This window comes from Myxocyprinus asiaticus, chromosome 21 (genome assembly GCF_019703515.2).
Source record: "Myxocyprinus asiaticus isolate MX2 ecotype Aquarium Trade chromosome 21, UBuf_Myxa_2, whole genome shotgun sequence".
NCBI lineage: Eukaryota > Metazoa > Chordata > Actinopteri > Cypriniformes > Catostomidae > Myxocyprinus > Myxocyprinus asiaticus.
The window spans coordinates 3666585-3687223 of NC_059364.1; the positions used below are offsets into that span (position 1 = coordinate 3666585).

At 38.4% G+C, this 20639-nt stretch overlaps 1 protein-coding gene across 6 annotated transcripts in view; it reads right to left on the reverse strand.

Moving 5' to 3' along the window:
- LOC127411914 (signal-induced proliferation-associated 1-like protein 2) overlaps positions 1-20639 on the reverse strand; it is a 212625-nt gene that overhangs the window by 126698 nt on the left and 65288 nt on the right. For all 6 annotated transcript variants that reach the window (XM_051647814.1, XM_051647813.1, XM_051647812.1 and 3 more), the window contains 2 exons: positions 16883-17011; positions 1086-2871 (listed from right to left, as the gene is read on the reverse strand). In XM_051647814.1, the coding sequence (XP_051503774.1) occupies positions 1086-2475 (1390 nt within the window). In that variant the 5' untranslated portion in view covers positions 2476-2871; positions 16883-17011. The remainder of the gene's footprint in view (positions 1-1085; positions 2872-16882; positions 17012-20639) is intronic.

Sequence of the window (20639 nt, forward strand, 5' to 3'; positions counted from 1 at the left end):
ATCTCACGTGTGAAAATAAAATAACGATGTTGCCACCTTTCTAAGGTTATATTTTTGTTTACCTATAGTTTTGCTCCAAAATCATAAGCAAAAATTGTCATTTTGACCCCCTCTACAAAATAATGAATTACTCAGTATATATTGATCTGTGGCATTTAATATTTAGGCTTTTATCCTATTTCATGTTTATCTTTCACCAGTAAAAAAATTATCAAAAATGTATTGGATACAGTGGCATTATTATGGAATCAGTTGGGAATACCAAGGTACTTTAAAATATACCATGGTACTGAATGACTACTTTGGTCCAATACTATGGTATTTACATGGTAATCAAAAATACTCAAACTTAAAGGAGTTTGTCCAAAAAACACTTAACACAAACACGACAGCATGATTTAAGAGACCATGGTACCTTGATAGTTTTTGTTAGTTATCTTCCATCAACAAACTATTTAAGAGTTGTTCAAGTCAACATGAAACGACAATCGCAACCATTTTTTCTTCCATAATGTGATGTTCCATGACTGTGCCATGACATTTCCAGTGATTTGTGATTGCATGATATAGATACAAAATAAATAAAATAAAAAAAAATAAAAAAAAACATTTTGTAGACCAACTCGCTAATGAATCATTTAGACCAATTTGTAAACGATTTTGATCTGTTCATTGACTGTCATCATGGTACCTTTTTGTGATGTATCATCAGTGAACTATTGAAGCATCTATGCCATCATGAAATCAAAACTGACTTGATCTACTTTCTTAAAACACTTTCTGGTCAAAAAGACCAGAATTTAATAACTTGCTCCTCCTCAAAAACAACTTTGCTTTTCGTTAACATCACCGAACCCTCTAATTTTTTAACCACTTGTCATATACAGCAGAGACCACTTTTCACCACCCCCTCAATTTTCCTTGGATAAAGTCCAATTCCACCAAACATTGTATTCTTGTTCAATACTGTTTCAATTGAAATAGGTCACATTATGAATGTAAAATTGGTTGTAAACCCAGTTTCACATTGACTTCAACAAGTACGAACAATCACATACTTTTTCATATTCGATGACGAAGCTTACCTCTCCCGTAGAAATATTTGTGGTAATAATACGCTCCCAAGTCGATGTGTTCGATGATGAATCGCTTGACCTTTTCACGGTGGATGGCCTGGTTCTCCCGTGGTACCTCCAACACGGACACACCAGCATTGGTACAGTGAGAACTTAAAGATGACTCAAAAGAGCAGTTTTCTCCTCCGCCACTGTAGGTGGCTTTGTTGGCCCTGGAGAGCGAGATTCTTCTCTCGCCCTCTCCCCCAATCTCATTGCGAAAATGCGGGCAACTTAGCACCAATCCATTGCTCTTTCCATCACCCTCATCAGCATCCAGGTTCTCTTTGGGGTTAAGGTCCTCCCGACTGCCCAGGGGTGATTCGAACATGGATGCAGGCGCAATGGAATTCCCACCAACTTGAGCAACTCCCGGGACTTGGTACTGTGAGGCTGCAGAAGCACCGGTGGTTGTGTTCTTCCTTTGATTGAGGTTTACTCGATTGGCGACAGCTTCGCTTATGTTGAAGAGTACACTCTGGACATCATAGTGAGCAAAGCACTTCTGAAAACTGAGTGGAGGACGGTCATCCTGCTCAGTTGAGAGCCGCAGACCATCATGTTCACTCTTTATAGCCCTTAACTTCCTGAAAAGCGATGTTTCAGAGGACTCTGACTTGAGGCGTCGCATGAAGGACTTTTCCCTTTCGCGGCTGTAGAGGAGGGAGCTGTCCACGTAGTCGTAGCTTGAGATGCGGACGATCTCACCACGGGCTATCTGAGCAGCCGTTTGCAAGCTTGGGGAGAGGGTGGTGTCGTAGCGTAGGAGTTCTGGAAAGCCGACAGGTGGGGCGCTACGATGCTCTAAATTGTCGATCCTGTATCCTCGCAACATTGTAAAGAAGCCATCGTTGCCAAGACCTTGTCGGTCAATAGAGGACGTGCTTCCGTACTCTCTATGCAAAGAAGCACCAGTGTTTGGGTTGACGGCGTTCTGGTCCATTATGTCCTCTGCATCAATGTCGCTAATAGTCACATCACTGTTACTCCGTTGTCGAATGGGATGAAGCCCCTTTAAAGGGGATCGACTCAAAAGGTCATTAAGAGAATACTTTGTGTCCGAGTAATCTGGCTCCAGAGGTACATCACCTAAATCAGTAACCTCCATACTTTGGTCTGGCTGTCCATTCTGAAATGCAGTGATGATGCTCTCATAATTGGGCCCCCCTCGACTTTCCCAACCTTCCTTTTTTGGGGGCCAATCCGTCACCCTGGCTCGCACCCCCATTTTAGGCATGGCAGGTGTACCATTTGTTTTGCTACCCCCGTCAAGTTTGCATTGGGTATTGGTAGCTGGATGTCCCATACTCCCATTCAATGCTTTCAGTTTCCTGCTGAACAATTCCTCTGATGAATGCATGACGTTAGAGGAGCCCTCAAGCTACTGAAGACGGAAGGTTTGCTTTATGGTCGATGACGTGCCTCAAGTGCATATCCTGCTTGCAGCTGCTTGGGAAAACAGGAATTAAATTCCCCTCATAGGTTACATTGTCATAGGTCACCCATTTGGGTCTCATGGAAGCCAGGCCAGCTTCAACAACAAGCTTAGGAGATGTCCTAGAGTTAGTTACCCGACATGAAGGGCTGGCCTTCACTACAAGTTCATTTTTCTTCACGAGTGACCACTTTGAAGAAAGACAGACAGCATTTGGGTCTCACGGACGAATGGAGCTTCAAGGAGCAGAAAGGGTCAGTTGAAACAGCTCTCCTTTCACAGAGCTCAGCTAATTTAGGACGACAGCTGGAGGAGAGAGATCTGTTGGGAGCAAAGAGAAAACAAAAGCACATTAAGGTTTTGTACAGAGAACAGCAGAATATACTGATTCAGATACTCTTCTAATGCTTTAAGGGAACAGTGGGGTGTCTTTCTCAAAACATCCTTATTACCACTGAACAATGTAAGACTGTTAGATAAGCAGTAGGGTGCGTGCCATAAAATAGGCCTGATGAATCTTTTCAAAACTTCTTCCCACAAAAAATAAATGGCCATTTCATTCCATATATTTTCATGGTCCAAGCAGTGATTCAAGTGTTTTTGTTAATCATACAGAAAGAAAAACCCAAAGGAAAGTCCTGTGGTTTTTTTAATTGTGTATTAAAAATTTTCACCAATTGTCAGAAGTAGCCTGGTATCATCTGAAATATATAGAAGGAAAGAGATAGAAGATACTTTTGTCTTTCAAGTCCACTTAACTTTTCAGAACAACACAGTAAGCCAACTATTAGTAGCTAAAGTTTCAACAGGCCACAAGATATAACAGGATAAGAGATCAAATGATATGAAGATGTACAATAAACAGCCCTTATCTTTGTATATACTGCCCCTATTTTTATATGGGTGTTTCTTCAAATCCGGGCACTTTTAGCACTGAAAAATTCCATACACATACTAGCTTTTTTATTATTATTTGTCTACTAAAAATGACCAACAGTGTGTGTGCATGCATCACAGGAGATGTATGTCATTTGTAATTGTTTTCTGAAAGTCATGAAATTCCCACCACAGCACATCTTATATTCTGTTTTGTGTTTAATAGAATTCTGTGGTGTAAATGACGCTGATGGAAATTAAATTACATTTTTAATGTTTTTGAAATAAAACGGCTGACTCTTTTGTCTTGCTGAGTCTAATTTCATAGCTAACATTTTATACATCCTAAATTCACACAATAAAATACAAATTTTCACACTCTTTTCATAATTTATCAAAATTACAACTTGATTAGAAAAGACACCCAATAAAAATATTCTGCTCACTAGTGATATTTACCTTGATTTTTCTTTGTTTTCTCTAAACATCACTTGTCTCATATTTCATCTCAAGCATGCTCTTCACTGACACTTTTGTTGACTTGGTTAACAAGTACACTAACTTTACAAGGGGCAAAATAGTTTGGTGTGGTGGAAATGACACCTGTGGGACAGTTTTTGTTTTTATGTTGATTGTTTATATGCACTTTATTTTATGGATAGTTTTAAATATGTAATTATTTTTATAATAGTTGTTCATAATTTAACATTTAAAGTCTGGGTCTGAGACAAGGCAAAAACAGTCAAATCTAGACATAAAAGGCCATTGAAAAGTACAAAAATAAATAAATGAAGGCCTAGTAAAAAGTTTCCAAGTCAGTTTTAATTTGACCCTCATGTATCAAAAAGAAAAAAGTCAACCCCTGGGACATAAAATTGCCCAAAGTTGACCCAGATACATTCTGATTGGTGACATGTATACACTGATGAGTGTATATTATGAGTGTATATTATGACCACCTAATATGCTGTTGGTCCTCCGTGTGCCACCAAAACAATGCCAACCCGCCGAGGCATGGAATCTACAAGACCCCTGAAGGTGTACTGAGGTATTTGGCACCAAGACGTTAGCAGCAGATCCTTCAAGTCCTGTAAGTTGCGAGGTGGAGCCGCTGTGGATCAGACTTGTTGGTCCAGCACATCCCACAGATGCTCAATCGGATTGAGATCCGGGGAATTTGGAGGCCAGAGCAACACCTTGAACTCGTCATAATGTTTCTCAAACAATGTGTGCAGTGTGGCAGGGAGCATTATCATGCTGAAAGAGGCCATTGCCATCAGGGAATACCACTGCCATGAAGGGGTGTACCTGGTCTGCAACGATGTTTAGGTAGGTGGCACGAGTCACATTGAAGTCCACATGAATGGTCGGACCCAGGGTTTCCCAGCAGAGCATTGCCCAGAGCATCACACACTCTCTCACCGGCTTGTTGTCTTCCCACAGTGCATCCTGGTGCCATCACTTCCCCAGGTAAATGGGCACACAAGTACATGACCGTCCAAGTGACGTAAAAGAAAACGGGACTCATCAAACCAGGTGACCATCTTAAACTGCTCCAAGGTCCAGTTCCGACACTCACGTGCCCATTGTAGGCGCTTTCGACGGTGGACAGGGGTCATCATGGACACTCTGAGAGGTCTGATGCACTGTGTGTTGTGACACATTCCTCCCGTAACCATAATTAAAATTTTCTGTGACTTGTGCTACAGTAAACCTTCTGTCGGTGTGGACCAGACAGGAAAGCCTTCTTTGCCCTCGTGTAACGATGAGCCTTGGGCGCCCAACACCCTGTCGCCGGTTTGTGGTTTGTCCCTCCTCAGACCACTGTCGGTAGGTTCTCACCACTGCTGACCGGGAGCACCCCACAAGTGTTGCCGTTTCAGAGATGCTCTGACCCACTTTTCTGGCCATAGCAATTTGGCCCTCGTCAAAGTCGCTCAGGTCTTTACACCAGCCCATTTCTTCTGCATTCAACACGTTGACTACGAGAACTGATTGTTAGCTTACCATCTTATCTACACAGACCATGACATGTAGCCTTGTTAGCAGATGATCAACATTATTTTCTTCACCTGTGAGTGGTCATAACGTTTTGACTCATCAGTGTATATATACACTGGCAGCCAAAAGTTTGGAAAAATGTACAGATTTTGCTCTTATGGAAAGAAATTGGTACTTTTATCCACCAAAGTGGCATTCAATTGATCACAATGTATAGTCAGGACATTAATAACGTGAAAAATCACTATTACAATTTGAAAAAAATTTACTACTTCAAAGAGTTCTCATCAAAAAATCCTCCACGTGCAGCAATGACAGCTTTGCAGATCCTTGGCATTCTAGCTGTCAGTTTGTCCAGATACTCAGGTGACATTTCACCCCACACTTCCTGTAGCACTTGCCATAGATGTGTCTGTCTTGTCGGGCACTTCTCACACACCTTACAGTCTATCTGATCCCACAAAAGCTCAATGGGGTTAAGATCCATAACACTCTTTTCCAATTATCTGTTGTCCAATGTCTGTGTTTCTTTGCCCACTCTAACCTTTTCTTTTTGTTCTTCTGTTTCAAAAGTGGCTTTTTCTTTGCAATTCTTCCCATAAGGCCTGCACCCCTGAGTCTTCTCTTTACTGTTGTACATGAAACTGGTGTTGAGCGGGTAGAATTCAATGAAGCTGTCAGCTGAGGACATGTGAGGCGTCTATTTCTCAAACTAGAGACTCTGATGTACTTATCCTCTTGTTTAGTTGTACATCTGGCCTTCCACATCCCTTTCTGTCCTTGTTAGAGCCAGTTGTCCTTTGTCTTTGAAGACTGTAGTGTACACCTTTGTATGAAATCTTCAGTTTTTTGGCAGTTTCAAGCATTGTATAGCCTTCATTCCTCAAAACAATGATTGACTGATGAGTTTCTAGAGAAAGCTGTTTCTTTTTTGCCATTTTTGACCTAATATTGACCTTAAGACATGCCAGTCTCACACTGTGGCAACTGAAAAACACAAAGACAATGTTAAGCTTCATTTAACAAACCAAATAGCTTTCAACTATGTTTGATATAATGGCAAGTTATTTTCTAACACCAAATGATCAATTTAGCATGATTACTCAAGGATAAGGTGTTGGAGTGATGGCTGCTGTCTAGATTTGATCAAAAATGACTTTTTCAAATAGTGATGGTGCTGTTTTTTACATCAGTAATGTCCTGACATTACTAGGTCAATATTTTTGATCACAAAGTATATGTGATCAGCTGAATGCCACTTTGGTGAATTAAAGTCCCAATCTCCTTCCGAAACAGCAAAATCTGTACATTATTCCAAACTTTTGACCGCCAGTGTATATACAATACATACACATAAACATATACATGGATGAAACAATATTTTCAGGATGACGGAAGGCATATGTAAAATTAATTTAAAAACAAACCATTTTTTTTTTTTTTAAATTACCAATTTGACCAATGTTTAGAACATTGTGGACGAAATGGATATGGCCCTAAATATACAGTATGAAAAATATATATATATATAAAATCCTTGTGCAAAGGTTCCCTGTGGGCTCACCAGCATTCGAAGTTCACTTGAGCTCAGCAGTGCAGCTCATAATTTGCGGGTTGGGAAGGTGCCCCTTATGACTTTAATGGCTTTTTCATGTTTCATGAATATCGTTTGAGTGCTACATTCATGCATCGTAAAATAGTGACATAATGTGCTATATAGAATCTTGTAACATAACCTGACATTGCTATCAGCACCGACAAAAATCTGCTAAATCCATCATACTGGTTGACCTATAGCATAAAGGCTATGGCCCTTAAACTGCAACAGAACCACTAATCTTCATTTCTATTTATCCACTGCCTATAAAAGCAGGAAGGTTCAGTGTCTGGTGTAATTTAAACCACTGCACAATATTTATATTTTGAGGCCATCTTTTAAAAAGAGGATAAACAACATCTGGAGGGGAAATGTAGGACACATAAAGATTATCTTAAATGTACATGCTTTTGTCAGTGTACTCAGCATAAGAGGGGGCAAAGTGCTGCTGAATATATTAAATACAGAAAAAAAAGACTACTGCTGTTATAAAAATTGTTATGTTGATGTTAAAAATGATTGCAAAGTTGAAAAGCATTCTATACTACCTTATCTAAAGCAACTTTTTTGATTGACCTGGAAGCCGGAGTCTGACCATGTCAAGACTGTTTTACCCCAATGCAGAGCTGGAGTTTTTCTGCATATTGCAACTAGGCCTGAAAACATTTACATGTATTCATTTGGCAGACATTTTTATTGAAAGCAACTTAAAGTGTGTTCATGTATGCATTTTAGAATCGAACCCATCGCCGTGGTGTTGCTAATATCAGCTTAGCTTAAGGAACATTCGAGAAGCATATGTGACCTGCTCCATCATTTTGAGTTGTAATGACCCAGAATCATATTTTGAGTTTTATGCATTAGAAGTAAAAAGAAAGATTTCGGCTTTGTAACGGAGATCATGCATCCTGCGGCACAGAAGCGGTTAAATTCTTTTGAAATGAGTTGTATCCACTCGGAATCTGTTGTTGCATCCCTGACAGTGATGGTATTTAAAAATTTCGCAATTTGCTGTTCTCTACAGTTAATTTTATCGAGATAAACTTTGGACATTTGATAACTTTCCTAAGGTAAATGATAACTTTCCCATTGATGTCTTCCCTCAGATGAAACACTGATTTGCCGATTAAATGAGAGATGATCATTTCCTATGGCATTGTGTCTTACATCCCAATTGATGTTAATTTTATAGTGAAGAGGAGCACTATATACAGCGCTCACGTCTGAAGTGACAGCAGTGTGATTTGACACTGCATCGCTGAGCAAAAAAAAAAAAAAAAAAAAAAAAAAATACAATTTATAGTTTGAATTTATTGAGAACACTGACATCATTTGAAAGCTGATACTTTGTTTTATCGAAAGCAACAGAAAACCCAAGACCGAAATTCATTAAGCTGTAATAGGTCACATATAACATATACAGGAGCATATGACACCACACGGTACGTACATCACACTCATTAACCCTGTAAGCTCTGAAGGTGTTTTTAAAGATTTCCTGTTTCAGTGGCATGCCCAAAATTAAAGGCTTATAACTCTACAAAAAAAAAACTAAAGTGGGTCAATTACTTGGAATAATGATAAATTATGACACTCTCAGCCTAAGAAACTGCTGAAAAAAAAAAAAAAACAAACAAAAAAACCTGAGCCAAAAAAAAAAAAACATTCAGATATTTCTGATTTGACATATATCTCAGGGTGTAAATAAGGTGGCTCCAAACCGCTTTTCTTGTTCTCAATCATGTCACCTGTAACGGAGTAAAATTTTGTGTTGATACGACAAAGTAATCAAAAGTTATAGCATTACAAAAATTATTTATCCTAATGTCCAAAAACGTCTCCAAGTGTCCAAAAGCCTCTCCAAACAAATAAAACATAATAATTGTACATGAGAACTAATTATACAACAATGACAAAAGGTATGCTCTCTCTCCAAAGCATGCAGGCATGAGTCACGATATCTCATTCAGTTCCATTCTGTGTCATTTGAGTCATCATTGAGTCAGTGTCATGTACTTGGCGCCATCTCCTGGTGACCATATGTAATTACAGTGAGCGATCCTCTCTGCCCATATTTGGAGGATTTCCACCTCTGGTTACATCGGTCTGAAAAGCTAAACCAGGAAAGCTAACGTGTTTTTAGCCAGATAGCACATTATATGCTGTGTGCACATGGTGCTTCGTGTTGATTATCTAATGATCTGTACATCCGATTACCTTGTGTGTAAGCTCGTTTTAATGGGAATCACCTCCTCTAAGTAATGTTATGTGATACTTTATGTTCTACTTATTTTGCGTGAAGTTATAAGTAAAAACACAGCTTATAAGCAACACCTGTTTACATGTATGTAAAAGACATATACTTAGCTATTACTCACTATATTTTTGTCTGTGAGTAATTCTACTCTTTGAGAGCTTTCCAACGTCATATGACACATGGCTATTTGATAAGTTTGAAGTTTTTACCGATTACAATAATATGTGCAGTGTAAAATTATTAATAAATTATCATTATTATGATTTGTCTGCAAATTTCAAAGTACTTGTTTAGATTTGGTCATAATGCCTATATGCACTGTAAAGTAGAGCTTCTAAGCTTTAAAACAATACGTATTTTTTGTTAGTCAAGACTGTAGTTAGTAATATTAAAAACAAAACAAAAAACAAAAAAAAATTCTTGATGGGCCCGTCAGCTTAAACAGCTAATGGCTTTTAATTAGGGCTGCAGGAATATGACATAATTTCAGATTATTTCCCTTGAAATTGTAATTGAGGATTTTTATTAATAGAATTTAGATTAGAATACCTATTTTGAAGGGCAGCATGATAAAGAAAAAAAAATCATAACTGTTGATTATTTCCTTTGATATTGTAATTGCGATTGATTTTGATGAACAGAATTTAAATTAAAATACATATTTTGTAGGGCTTCACAATTATGACAAAAATCATAACTGTCAATCATTTTCCTTGATAGTTAATAGTATAACTGGGATTAAATTTGATGAAAAGAATTTAGATTAATATGCCTATTTTGAAGGGCAGCATGATAACGAAAACAAAATTATATTTGTTGATTATTTCCCTTGATATTGTAATTGCGATTAATTTCTATGAACAGAATATCCATAAAATTTTGAAGGGCTGCATAATTATGGCAATAAATCATAACTGTCGATTGTTTCCCTTGATACTGTAATTGTGATTAAATTTGATGAATATGAATTATATTAATATACTTATTTTTGGTTGGGCACCAGCATGCCATATTTTTTAAGTAGGCTACAAATCCAGAAAAAACTGATAACGGTGTTCCTGAATAATTTATTGCCGTTTCATATACTGTACAAGTAAATTAAGATTTTACTTAAAGCCCTCTTAGCAACATGATTTTTTTTTTTTCGATTTTTTATCATTATTATTTTAACATAAACTTTATACAGACATCACGCAATGCAAAAACCATGGTATGACATGGTAAAATATGGTGCAAATATAATGTTAATGCTATGTGACAATACTACCATGTACAAAAATCCATGGCAGTACTATGATACTTTTTTGTGTAAGTGTGCTCATGATGATTTTCCCTGCACTCTCCTTGTTTCTCCTTCACAGCGAAATGGGCGAGCAGAATTTTGGATCCCTCATTCCAGTGCGGTATCCTAACTAAAGTTTTTTACATTGAAACACAGCGGCAGCATAAATGCTTCCTGAAATAACTTAATTGAGTGCGACAGGCTTTTCTAAAAGGACGAGCAAGGACAAAACATAGGGGCTCCGGTTACGTAATCCCTTTTCACATCGACACAATCACTGAAACACACACAGAGAGAGCATGGTCATTGAGAAAAGTCCCATACACCAAAAGCAGCTCTAGATGAGACTCAAGGACTGTTCAACTGTGACTAAGTGTCTCATTCAATGTAGCCTCGTAATGAGACGTAGAACAAGCTGGTGAATTCTATACAAAAAGATATTTGCTCTGAATGCTGATTATAAATCTAAATGTCTAATTCCAAATGATGTCTGGAAGCACTAATTCATCTAAGCAAACTAAATGCAAATCACTGGAAATGATTTCCAAAGGCTGTTTTAAATTCAGTAATCCCTCATTCATTCATTTGGCAAGTTGGATTTAAAGGTGAAATGTATCTTAAATGCAAAAATATATCTGTTGAATGTGCAGAGACAGCTATAAGTAAGCTACTGGTAGTTTGACTTCCTGAAGAGAGTAAACACTGACTTTGTGGTGATTTAAAAGGGATAATTCACACAAAAATTAATATGACTTTCTTTCTTCTGCACATGCGTCAAGCACGAGGAAGTGTAATCGAGTTTCAAATCGTGAACGCACAAAGGAGACAGCAGATGTTAAGATTTAAAGTGAATAAGAGTTACATTTTAGTCTGTTTCTCATCCCAAAACCGATAGTTTCACTTCAGAAGACATGGATTAAACCACTCGAGTCGTATGGATTACCTTTATGATGCCTTCATGTCCTTTTTAGAGCTTGAAATTGTCGGACCCCATTGACTTGCATTGTATGGATAAAAACACCTCAAATCTCCATCAAAATATCTTCGTTTGTGTTCGGCAGAAAAAAGGAAGTCATATAATGTTTTTATGGGTAAATGATGAAACGGAAACGGCTTATTCGCTCGTCGGATGGTACAGGTGTGCGAGAGCTTAACGTGACTGGCTCAATGAAAGGCCCAACCACAGCACACAATTCTTCAAGTGCTTCACCCACAGAACATCGTTATAGCGAGTCCTCACAATCCACCAGAACTGTTATGAGCACGGGCGCTCCCAGGTATATGGAGGCTGTTGGCGAATGGGAATAGCCATTTGAGCCCTCATTATGTGAGCTATTGCACTTATTCTGCAATGTCTCCTGGCAGCATTTAATAACATAATGTACAGCTGCTTTATTACAGCAAATACAACTCTTCCTGATGCAAAGAGGTCATTCAGCTGCTCCTTGACAACAAGGCGGGCCCCCTCAATATAAATCGCATTTACAGTTCATGGAAAAGTGGGATGTTTAGCATTTTCTTTAGTCTAATTTTCAGAAATGCACATTAAAAATGTGAAACAATTTGATGGAAACCCAGCAACTGTTAACTAAAACTAAATGAAACCATTTTTATTAAAGGAAAAAACATATGAGCATATGAACATATGAGTGCGATAAGAAGAGACGACCAAAAATCTCCCATTGCACGTCATATTAGTGAGGCGAATCACTCATTTCTGAATTGAACTTTCTTGTGATTGAACAAATTAAACGTCACCGTAGGGAAGGGAATATTGAATGTAGACTTTTTATTTGAATTCAATGTATTCTCTGGGAATGAATGATCTTTCTTTGGGTTGTTTTTTGTAGATTGAAATGTTAAGTTATTAAATTACATTTTTTTTTATATACAGAACTGTACAAGGTTGATTGTTGTGTACATGTCCGTAGTCTAGACCAACAATTAATGGATGAAAAATAGGGGTTGAACAAAATTTCTTTTCTATATCAATGTACAAAATTTATTTTTTATATCAATGGGAAATAATGTATATTTCATCCTAAAATGTAATGTTTTTTTATTTATAGATACATAGATATGTTTCTTGGAATGTATATAACTACGTGTCTTGACTTTTGACGTTTGAACCAATTACATGCTTTATATTAGAATGTTTACGGTAAAGGCTTGTACTATAATAGGGCTTTTCCACTGCACGGTACAGCTCAACTCAACTCGACTCTGCTCGCTTTTTGGGGGTTTTCCACTGTGGATAGTACCTGGTACCTGATACTTTTTTTAGTACCACCTCGGTCGAGGTTCTAAGCGAGCCGAGCCGATACTAAATGTGACATCAAAACCCTGCAGATCACTGATTGGTCAGAGAAAATCGTCACTACCAGCGTCACTGGATTTGCGACACGGGACATCAACCTGCTAGTTTTAAAGTTGGCAACAGCGACAGCATCATCATTTGTTCACACAACTTTCGAATTGTAAAAAGAAATGGCTGTGCGCAAAACCACGCCATGGTCAATAAACGAGGTGCAGACGTTCCTCTCGTTAGCGATGAACGAAACGACGTGAAACGAAAAAGTCTTTCAGGAAGTGTCTCAGCTGTTGGCCGCACACGGCTAACACCAGACCAACCAACAGTGTAGGGAAAAGTAAAACAAAACTTAAAAGTGACTACAGAACCATCAAGGACCACAACAGCCGGAGTGGTACAAACACAAGAAAGTGGAAGTGGTTCGACCAAATGGACGCTATCTATGGCAATAGACCGGCGAGCAATGGGAGGGAGAGTGCCCTGGACTCGGCCATGGTGTTGTTGGAGTCCACGATGGAGGATGGTACGTTTTGTTATGTTAATTCTACACTCTGCTTGAAAGCTTCACTTTATTTAGTTGACCAGCTACTGGAAAGCTTGCTTCTAAAACAACCGGGCCAATTTAACTGTTACACTTGTGTAAAATCACCATGCAACAACTGCTTTATGCAGCACAATGAGCTAGTAGCTTACAGCTAGCGGTCGTGTTATTGTTTATGGTCAGTAATGTTTGTGTCGCATTTAAGAAGATGTCACAGCAGTAGAGGCGGTGCAACTATGACGATCAGACTATAATCCCACCCACGTTGAGGCGGCACTAAACTACAGTGAAAAAGCAAGCTCAGAAAAGTTAAGCGAGCAGAGTCAAGTCGAGCTGTAACGTGCAGTGGAAAATTGCCATAAATGACTGCAGGTGTGTGCTCATAGGTATTTAACACTGATGAAGGGGTAAACCCGAAAACGTTTTGCTGCTGCACTTGGCACTTTTAGCTATTTTTTTTTACTCTGTTGGGGCCTCTGTATAAATAAATTAATGTGAGATTTAGCCCATTTTTGAGTGCAGATTCATCATTCCTTCGCTTTGCATATTTTTGGATCTACGCACCTGGATAATCGGATTATTTGTGGACTGGTGTTTGCTGCAATGTTGTTTGCCATATTATTATTATTTTTTATTTTATTTTATTTTTTTTGAATTTTTCCCTTTTTCTCCCAATTTTGGAATGCCCAAATCCCAATGTGCTTTTAAGTCCTCTTGGTCGCGTAGTGATTCGCCTCAGTCCGGGTGGCGGAGGACAAATCCCAGTTGCCTCCGCGTCTGAGACAGTCAACACACGCATCTTATCACGTGGCTTGTTGAGCGCGTTGCCACGGAGACAGCGCATGTGGAGGCTTCATGCCAACCACCGCGGCATCCACGCTCAACTCACCACACGCCCCACCGAGAACGAACCACATTATAGCAACCATGAGGAGTTTAACCCATGTGACTCTACCCTCCCTAGCAACCGGGCCAATTTGGTTGCTTAGGAGACCTGGCTGGAGTCACTCAGCACGCCCTGGGATTCGAACTAGCGAGCTAGTGAACTCCAGGGGTGGTAGCCAGCGTCTTTTACCACTGAGCTACCCAGGCCCCCTGTTTGCCACATTATTAATGGAAACTAAAAATAATAATCATTTCAAAAGTTGCGAAAAAAAACTAAACTAAAATATATTTTCATAACTCCAAAAGTAACTAAAACTAAATTAAAAATCACCTTAAATTTAGTTTTTGATGTGAAAAAATATAAAATAAAAATAAAAAAACATGAAAATGAAAACGCCACTTTATGGCGGTAACACAAAATTGCCCTGCAAAAATGTAATGTTGTCTAGCATATTTAAATTACATTTGTTAATGCATTAAACTCTGGCCGCCCTAAAATACTAAAAGTAAAAAAAAACGTTTAATGTAAAATAATATACATTAAAATGAATGAAAAACTAATGAAAACTACATTGGCAAAAACAAACTGAAAATAAAACAGAAATAAAAACTAAATTAAAATGTCCAAACTATAATATTACCGTTTGCAATTCCAATTGGTCCAGCTAGTGGCACAAATATAACACACTTTCAAATAAAACAGGAAACAACGTTCACAACCCAGTTTACTTCTGTAATGTAAAAGATGTTGGATGTTTAACGTAGAGTTATGAAGACTGGGATTTGGACCAATAAGATTTCACTGTGGGTGGGGCCACAGAAGTAGAAAATAAGAGGTCGACCAAATTAAGTACATTTGATTTATATAGCTCTTTTCACAATTTTGTTTCAAAGTGGCTTTACAGAAAACCATGCGTTAATGCCTTTAACAAAGGCGACGGTGGCAAGGAAAAAATATCCTGTTGCTCATCGCTTGTCGTGGGTGTTGAGGACAAAAACTCTGATTAACATGGAAGAGATTTTGTAGCTTTTATTGTTTGTAACCTTGGGGGCTGTTTTAACAAATAGTTCCAAAAGCAGCAATATGTACTAATTAATCAGTTGACCTCTATTCTGATAGGCCCTTATCGCATCACGCCTGGTTTGGATACGGTGCAAGGATAAACCCGGCACAGAATAAACGTCTGCCACACAGATAAACTGACATCACGGTGGTCCCTCTGCAGTCATTATCTTTGGTCAACCTCCAAGGCCATAGAAATGGATTCGGGGAGGGGGGAAGGTTGCAAGACTAATTATGGCAATGAACTTATTTTCAGTCTTCGGCTGGGTTGTTTTCACATCTCTTCATGCAGAGCGGAGCTGTTTCGCTGGGTCTTAAAATAATCTTTTGACATGGTGGCCTGATTAGAGGCTGTGGGAGTTGAAACGTGCTGTCAAACAGAGAAGTCTTGTGCTGTCGGACAGCTTTAAAATGATATCCCGCTAAAATCTTCTTCAGAAGAGAACGATGGATTAACCACATCGTTTAAAGGCAACGTTCACTGATATTTCTCAATTACAAAAATATGCTACTTTCTCTACTTTGGTGATTCTCACAAAACCTGTCAAGAAAATGTCCTGGTCATATTTAAACACAACTCAATACAAAAAGAAGTCATATTTTGCAAAAAGAAAATAAAGTCAACATTATTTCCAGGACACATAACAAAGTCATTTATTACACTATTACAGTAAAAAAAAAAGATGCTGTCGAACAATGTTTTTTAAATTAAAATCTGTGAAAATTAAAGCCAAATTGCCTTTAATTTAAAAAAAAAAAAAGGGAATACTATTAGGATGTATAAATAAAATGTAAAATAATAATAATAATATATATATATATATATATATATATATATATATATATATATATATATATATATATATATATATATATATAAATGTAATATAATTTTTTCTTATTGCGTTAATAAGAATTGGCAACTGCCATGAAAATAATGTCACAAATGTAAAAAATATTAATGGCCCCAAAAATAGGCTTGATTTTGTACATGCAAAATAAAATTTCTTGTTTCTTTCTTTTGATTTTGGAGTAAAGTAGGACCAGGACTTTTCTTGAAAGGTTTTTGTGAGAATTCCCCTTTTAATGTGAACAAACTTCTAACCCTCAGGATTAAAATATGGTGCGTAAGTGGCAAAAAAGTGTGGAAAACCGTGTTCGGTGTGAACGCCCTCCAACTCGCCAGGAATGATGCCTCAATGATACCTCAGACTATAAAACAGGTGAAAAAAAGCTCACCGGTTGACATCCAAGAAGCCTATGTTCTACACCAATCAAGTACACTTGGAGTATAAACAAGTGCGCCTTTGAATACTTTTGTACAATTATTCTTAGAAGATTAGATTCCCAAACAAACGGTTAACCTCAAGTGTTCAGCCACAGATCTGAGCGTTACGGCTACATCCTGTTTGGCCAGAAAGTTTAGTTACTAAATAGAACTAAAGAAAAAGGCATTAGCCGAAAAAGCATTTAAGAGATAGTTCACCCAAAAGTGAAAATGTAGTTATCATTTACTCACCCTCATGTTGTTCCAAACCTGTCCTGAGATACACCTGCCTAAATCGGTGAGGGCCTGAAACAGCTGACTACTGCAGTCCTCTAGAGAAAACCTCCTCATCATCCAAACCAGCTCTGCAAAGTCAGGACACTGTAATAGAGTTTGAAAATACAGGTTTAGTGTTACACTGATAGTCTGGATAAAAACCTACTGTAGTGCCAGAGTCAAGAAAAATTAGAAACCACCTAGCACAGCAACAAATTAAAGTGTCAGAGGTGAGAAGGTAAATATTAATAATCAAACCAAATATTTCTTAGATGAAACACAGCAGGATCATTCTTTCTATAGTACACAAACATATGCAAAGACTGAATTAGCCTCTGTAATATCTCAGTTTTTGAAACAACATAGAAGGCGCCAATAATAAAATCTAGATTTTTACATTTTCTGAAAAAAATAAAATAAAACGTGAGTGGTGCCCACCCATGTAAAACTCAACGGCGCAAGATTTTCACAGAAATTCCAGTCTGTTCCTCACACGAAGCTATCATATGGCTTCAGAAGACTTGGAATATAGCGCACAAGTTGTATGAACTACTTTTATTATGCTTTTTTTTTTTTTTTTTTTTTTGACTGGTCCACATTTACCTTTTACATTCACTATTACTTTTGTGTTTTACCGAAGAAATAAAGTCCTGCAGGTTTGGAATGACATGAAGGTGAGTGTGTGTGAGATTTGTTTTTATTTTATTTTTTAAATAAACTATTCCTTTGAGCTTTGGAAAGCCTCAAGGGCTGAAAACATTAAAGGAAGTAAAACATAGCCGGTTATTTGAGAATACAAAACATTACACACAAATCTAACACGCCATTCACAGGTTACTCTGCGCAATTTACACACGCTCAAGTTCAAGTCTATGTTACGGCACATAATAGAGTTAAGAGAGACTATTTTTCTGGTTTCAATCAAACTTCAAGGACAGTTGTTTTAACCTCAAGGTGAGGGCAGTAATTCTCTGGAAGGTGATTATTAAATTCCTCACACTGATGGTGCAAAAAAGGCAAAACGAGAGATGGCAACCAGATACTGGGATCTCCAATTCCATAAAAACTGTATTTGTGCTTCACCGGAGCAATTTGCAGCTTCGATGGGAGAAGATAAGAGTAACATTTAGAGGACAAAAAATTGGGAACGTGGTCAAATCAGGTTCACAGAACATTAAACAGTTTATAAGTTGTGCTTATCCTCAAGAGTTCATTATTAGATCCTCTGAAAGAGGGTTCTTAGGCTATGTTCGGGATGGCATACTACCACACTACTTGAACTTTTTCCTGCAGTATGCAGTATGTAGGTAGTCCACATGACCTGCGGTGTGACAGGCTATGCTTCATCAAAAACAGCAAGTCTTAAACAGCATTCTTTTATAATTAAGCATGCAGTTTAATCTGACAATTTGCAAATTAACTAGTGAAGGCAAAATGGTGTTTACAAAAGGTGAAAAACTTAAAAGAAAAGGTGACAAGTTACGGGACCTAAGATATACACTTTCCCTTATTCTTTCATATAAATTTTAACCTAAAATCTTGATGTTGATAAAAATGATGTCCATTAAGTGCCAATTTCACCTATGTATCGCTATGCATATAGTGCAGGGCCAATGGTTTAACCAACAGCGTTTGTGGCATAATGTTAACTACCACTCAGAAAAATGTACTCACCCCTCATTTATTAATAAAAAGCAAAAATTGAGGTTACAGTAAGTCTTACAGTGAAAGTGAATGGGGCCAGTCCATAAACATCAAAATACAATGTATCAAAAGTATATAGCCACAAAATGTAAACGGTACATGTTAACATGATTTCTGTGATAAAACCACTAACTAGCCTTATCTGTGTAAAGTTATTTCTATTTTAAAACTTAGTTGTCATGACGACGTAATGCTAGTAACCTCTGTAATCTGGTACACACAGTGTCACTGGTAAATCCCTGATTTTATCACACTAAAATCATGTTAAAGGGGTCATGAAATAATCTTTATATATATATATATATATATATATATATATATATATATATATATATATATATATATTATATCTCGTTTTATTATCTTCCCTGAGGTCCACTGATAATGTTATAATTTAGTAATACATGATAATTTTCCACCCTGATTGGCTAACATCATGCAGCCCCTCAAACAGAGACATTTTTTGAAACTCAATTGGAAGAGAATGAACCAGCTCAACAACATTATAAACCTAAATGTCAGGGTTTACACACAACACACATCCAGCACATTGCATCTGAATATATTAAACAGTTCATCTCAAGCACAACTGTTAACACTCACACCGTCTACAACGAACTTGAGAGTTGCGTCAAAAGCAATAGAACCCATTATAATCAATGATGTTGTCTATCATGGAAGCGTCCATTGCGGCGCGGCGTTACTCCGACAGTAAACAGATGTCCCGTTCCATTTTGCATTGCATGCGGTGTATCGCTACTACTGCCTACAACACCAATAAACGGGTCCCATCTCTCTTCACTTCAACTGTGTGACTGACTGTGAACCAGTGCATTGCATATGCAGATGTGTTTGGTCCTTGAGACATTACAAGTTCAACGAATTCAAAACTAGCTGTTTTTCCAGGTTGGTTTAAATAAATTATCTTTTTCTATTAAGGAGGAAGTTTTCAGTTCTGAATCTTACAGTACGTTTGTGGTGAGCAGGGCGGAGCCGAGCAGCATCTGGGCAGAGCGAAGCCAGGAAGATGAGTGGCGAATGACTTCCACCTGTGCGCCACACCAGTGCCATCGCCGGCATCGTAGACGGAAGTACGACAACGAGATGAGGGCCAGTCGATGGCGTGTCTGGGGCCGGCAAGCCCATCTCACTCTCCCCTCTCTGCTTTCTCTCTCCCTTTTGTTATTCCCGCCCCCCTCTTCCCTTTCTCCTCTCTTTCGCCCTGTTCCCCCACCCAGGCACGCACTGGTCGGACCCGGAGCCCGGTGTGACCTGTCGATGCTCCCTCCCTAGAAATGGGGGGGGGGGGGGGGGGGGGTAGGTCACAGGTCAGGAGTTCGGCGATGGGGGTATGTGGTGAGCAGGGCGGAGCCAAGCAGCGTCTGGGCAGAGCAAGGGGAGGCGGGAGTATTTAAGGAGAAGAGACAGCGGCAGATGGGAGAGAGATGTACGAAGCTTGTCCGCGTGTTATGATTTGATGCAGCTGGCTGAAAAGCAGTGCATGTTTTTGTTTCTTTGTACACTGAAATGTGTCATTAAATGTCTATGTGTTTATCAAGCCGGTCCCCAGCTTCCTCCATACCTGCTTAATTGTCACAATGTTTTTAAAGTACGATAACCTCTTATATGTCAAAATTTGATTCCTCATGTCATGACCCCTTTAACACATAATATTTACGTCTTGTGGCTACACTTTTGAAATTTCGGTGGTTAGTAACAGCTCCCCTGGGCAAAATTTTAGGGAAACTTGTTACCGGCTGCTAAACACCTTCTTACTGCCATTGGTCCAGGTCATCGGTAGGTGTGACCTGAACCTCCCCCTCCTCTGTTTACGCTGTTCAGTCAGTCAAGATGACCAACGTGCAGAGTTATTAGTGAGCTGATGCAAATTTACCAACATCTGTACGAGCCATTTTCCAAGACCATGTCATGCAATATGTTTTTTGTTTAATTAGTCTACAAAAGGAATCAAATCTACTCAAATACTCTCAAGTGCCCATTCACTCTTGTGCCGTCTGCAGCGCAAGAC